This window comes from Dinoponera quadriceps, unplaced genomic scaffold (assembly GCF_001313825.1).
Source record: "Dinoponera quadriceps isolate SergipeBrazil2010 unplaced genomic scaffold, ASM131382v1 scaffold4681, whole genome shotgun sequence".
Lineage (NCBI taxonomy): Eukaryota > Metazoa > Arthropoda > Insecta > Hymenoptera > Formicidae > Dinoponera > Dinoponera quadriceps.
The window spans coordinates 159,377-164,224 of NW_014561157.1; the positions used below are offsets into that span (position 1 = coordinate 159,377).

Consider the following 4,848-nt stretch of genomic DNA (forward strand, 5'->3'; position numbering starts at 1 on the left):
ATATATATATATATATATATATATATATATATATATACATAGAGTTGAATATTTAAAAAATATATATTACAGTAACATTAAATAATATTACGCGCTTATAGGGAACACTCATGGATATTCATCGTCACGCGAGCGGAAGGGTCAAGATTATATTATATTGCATAGTAGAATCGGTATGGTTCATTTCAAGTAATCGGAGTCTGTGTATTTTATATATAAAGGGCTTGCGCGGTCGAAAAGGATTTGAGTCTGACGGGACGTTCATGCTCGAATCCAGCGTGGCAGTCAAAATGTTAACACATTGCGTACAGCTCAGGGAGATATTTCGTGTTTGAGAAACCGTACATTGAAGTACGGTATCTCGGGCCGGCACGAGATATCTCATTTCCGTGCAATATTACATAATCGCGTACCGATAGTGGGTTAAATTTGAAGTAATTTGGTACGGTTGCTCGGTTGCGATAGTAACAGGACTTGATGCTCAACTGCAACGAAAGTATGCCGAGCAAAAATGTCGCATATATAAAGGCTTTCGCACGTAAGACATTTTTAATCATAATCGTAATTCCGCGAGAAAACTGACCAATCACAGTCGATTATTCTTCGAACGTGAAGAGAATAATCAACTGTGATCGGTCAATTTTCTTACAGATTTACGGTTACGACTAAAAATTTTTTATGCGCAAAAACCTTAAAGCATAATCTACAATAGACAGTAGGAGTATGTTCATGTCATAGGAAGAATAAAAAATCGACCAATCATATTCGAATGTAAGGAAAATAATCGACCGTGATTGGTTAATTTCTTATTCTTGCTTCTTGTAAACATACTCATACTACTTATTCCCAGACAGCACAAATCTCTTAGAGAAGTCTTGAGAATGTCCTGAGGACGTGCCGATGTCCTAAAGACGCCCACAGAACGTCCATGGGATATCGTGTGCTGTTTGGGTTGTAGACTACAATTTAAAGATCTGTTATATATAGTTAAACTGGCTGTACTAGCTTGCATTAGTTCTATCTCTCTCTTGATCTGTTCTTTATAGATGCGCTGCTGAACTAGTGCAATATGTTGAAGTGAGACAAATATATGTTTTCTCACTTCAACTTATTACACCAGTTCAGCAATGCAGCTATGAAGGACGGACCATCTCTTTCTCACACGAAGTCACAGCTATATAACTGTTTCTTTTCTTTTAAGTTTCAAAAGTGTGCATTAGTTCAGAGACCAAGAACAGACGTGCAACGTGTTGGCCCTGGGAAAACACGCCGTACACAATGTGTCAGTGATCAACAGGACGCACCGAGATATGTATTAATAGGTAATTGATGATTATATCCCGTTCACACGGAATATCCTTAATTTGCTATTGTCAAAGCCTTATTTTTAAACGTACATATCGCGTATCCTTAATAAATAATATGTGACTATATATAAAAAAATCGTATATATTATGTCACTCTGTCAGGCAGTTATGCTAAATTACAATCTAGTTAGTAGACAAGATCACCTCGTTATTATATAAATTTTAAAAACTAAATTTATATAGCGGATACACACGTGCGCGCGCGCGATTTTCTCGCTTCTTTGGAATTTCATTCTAATATTTTGCTCTAACATTTTAGTAATCCCCATTGAAAAAAAAAACCAGGTGGGAATCCATATAGGAAATCCACGTGGAATTCCATGGTTGCTCCTAGAGATTTGCGCCAAAAACCCAGGTCTTAGATAGGAATTCCACGTGGATTCCTATATGAATTTTCACAGACCATGCAGATTCCTATGTGGATTTCTATATACTACGTGGATTCCTACGTGAATTTGTATTATTCTGCACGGATTCTTACATGGATTTCCGTGGAAATCCACCTGGAAATTTTCAACAGGGATATGCACAATGGTACTTTTTGGAAACTATGCAACAAATGTATTATATAGATACAATATCTATATATAATAATTACCTTCATTATTTAAAATTTCCGACCAAATTATACGAAAAAATTCGAACCTTTTATACAACTTTTCGTATTGTCCTACTATATGCCTAAATAAGTCGAAATTTTATAAACAATTTCCAATACGATAAGCGGGATATACTACGATTGATGTACAGGAAGAGAAGAGGCATTTAAAACCTAAAAGCGTAGCTATATAAAAAGACGCGTAATTTATAGTAACTGTAAATATCACCAAGAATATTAAAAAGTACAAATGCCGGTTCTCCTCGGAGCATTGTCAATGAGAAGAATTTATTATCAGATAAATTTCATTCACTTCATAATACGATTATGTTTCCTTATATTATGCGCATTACGATACTGCCCTAATATTGATAATAAATATATATTATTAAAAAAACAATCTCTTTTATGTTCATTAAAATAATATTCATTATAATGATATTCACTATAATGATTATGATATCTATAACAATATATAGAGATTTTCTGCATACACACACACATATATATTCAGAGAATCTCCACATATTATTATAGACACCTTATTACTATAACGATGTTATATTTATTATAAATAAATATGATAACAGATTTTTGTCTATTTTACTTAGTTTGTTTGCTTTGATTAGTCTTTTTAGTTTTGGCTTCGATCTTCTGCTCTAGTTTTTTAATCAATTCGTCCAATTCGTCCTGGTAAACGAGAAATAGGATTAGACGTCTCATTCGCAACCAGCTCGCGCTGCCAGTTTGTTAATACGACTAATGAAACACAATCAAACGCGTTATACTTACTTCATTGTACGTATACATTAAGACGCAATGCTTCAAAAGTTGCTTTTTACGATTGAGTAATTCCAGTGCGTGCGGTAGACAGTAAAAAGTGTCCTCTTGCGTATTGGTCACTATTGACACGAATAAATTGGCTCTACACGTCTCGCATTCGTAATCATCGTCGTCCTCTTTCACCTTCTTCCCCTTCTTCTTCTTCTTTCTACCTGGTAGAGGCACTCTTTCTTTCTTGTTAAGGCCCAGGTCTTCTAGCTGTTTACGATACTCTAATTCTCTGTTATGAATCCTTAGGACACTTGGCAGTATCTGCAAGTATACGGCACTGATGTAGCAGTAGACGGTTAAAATTTGCCGGTCAATTTGTCACGTTACAAAACTGACCACTATTCTCGAACGGCCGGACAAGTGATATTCCGACGACAACACATACCCATACAAACAAATGATACGAGTACACAATCTTATATTTGTCGAGTCTGCTTCGCAAAATTCGTAGTCGTACCGATCAAATCAATTCCGATAATATATAAATATTACACATACCTGTTTCAATATATCTAGCTGAGTATATCTCGGATCATTAATAATATTAAATAGCAATCTCTCGAATGAAAAGATAGAGGGTTCGCAACTGTCTTGTATATCCTGAAAGCACACGATAATTTAATTTTAATTTTGCTTATTAACGAGGTCCTCGAGTTGCGGATTACACACGGGTGAACGTTGTGTGCGTACCTTGAACACTTGCTCGGCGGTTTCTAACCAGGATGGTTGCGCGAAATATACACTTTCGGATACCACGTAACCGGTACATATGCTCGACGTGAACGCTTTTGGGAAGACGATTATGAACTGTCCTGGCTCCTGCACAGTCTGGCATAAGGGTACATCGTTGTCTATCAGTAATTTCGGCGGTACCATGGCGGTATCGGATGGTAGCCATATCGTTTTATTTTTGCAATATTGCGGCACCATCTTCGAGAGCGCCTCCCGGAAATTGTTGTTGTGCTCATCCGGTATCCCGTACCAGATCTTCTTCGCGCCCGTATGCAGATATTCGATCCACGGCAGACCGTGAGGATCCCGGTACCAGCAGCAAGCGCTGAATAACATACCTACGTGCAGCGTTGGCACAGTTACACCTGAAAGTGTAAGATTACGTATCGGTCGCATAAACAGATATCGTTGACGCATCCTCCGTTAAAAAGGAAGTAGGGGAGACCCGGGCTGATCATGAGGCAGGCAGGTACATTTAACACAGCTCTCAAACGACAATATTGCATGGAAAATATAATATTATCGCAGACACATTGTGATTAAGTTTCAACGACCATTTTTCAAAGTCGCACAGCGACTTACTTCTCAAGATAATATTTTAATTTTATATACTCGGAAGTGAAAAAATCAATGATACATGTTATAATTCTAAAACATAGTCTATAAAGGAAGACCAATCATAGTCGATTATTCTCCTTATATTCGAATATTATTATTATTATTATTATCAGTTTCTTATTCTTACTTCTTATGAATATACTCCTACCGCCCATTGTAGGCTTTAATCTTGTCTACATACCCATCACTGGACCCAAAGCTCTCAATACCGATCCGGCGTTGTTAGTGAGCACCTTGAGATTCCACGAGTGTCTGGCGAATGGACTGTTCTTGGCGACGGGGAAGCCGAATCCACGTCCGCTCGAATCGATACTCGCCGCGTGCACGCACACATGCCGTTTCCTCTCGACGACATGTCTCCAAAATGCACTCTCCACTTCCAGTGCGGAGGCGCCTTCGGTTTCGTTGTTGCCGCCTCGTTGATTTTCACCGAACCACATGCGTTGCGTGTTACGTGCGATTCGGTAGAAGGCATTCAACGGCATGTTTCTCCCCTTCGGTATATTAAAATATATAACATATTAATGTAATTATTAATTATATAAATTATCAATGTAATAATTATACTGTGTATTCCCTCCGGATATTCTTCTTAGCAGAAATCCGATGAAAGATCAATTTCTTGACTTCGACATTTTGCATCATATTTCTCTATCTAAATTGTATTTTCTATACCTACACTCCCCCCCCCCCCCCCCC

At 37.5% G+C, this 4,848-nt stretch overlaps 1 protein-coding gene across 2 annotated transcripts in view; it reads right to left on the bottom strand.

Moving 5' to 3' along the window:
* LOC106750918 overlaps nucleotides 1–4,848 on the bottom strand; it is a 20,626-nt gene that overhangs the window by 1,851 nt on the left and 13,927 nt on the right. The window contains exons 8-12 of one of the 2 annotated variants that reach the window (XM_014631564.1): nucleotides 4,331–4,643; nucleotides 3,490–3,896; nucleotides 3,298–3,399; nucleotides 2,758–3,060; nucleotides 1,434–2,655 (exon numbers count right to left, since the gene is read on the bottom strand). In XM_014631564.1, the coding sequence (XP_014487050.1) occupies nucleotides 2,569–2,655; nucleotides 2,758–3,060; nucleotides 3,298–3,399; nucleotides 3,490–3,896; nucleotides 4,331–4,643 (1,212 nt within the window). In that variant the 3' untranslated portion in view covers nucleotides 1,434–2,568. Of the gene's footprint in view, nucleotides 1–1,433; nucleotides 2,656–2,757; nucleotides 3,061–3,297; nucleotides 3,400–3,489; nucleotides 3,897–4,330; nucleotides 4,644–4,848 lie in introns of those variants that run through there. The other variant, XM_014631565.1, reaches the window with a different exon arrangement.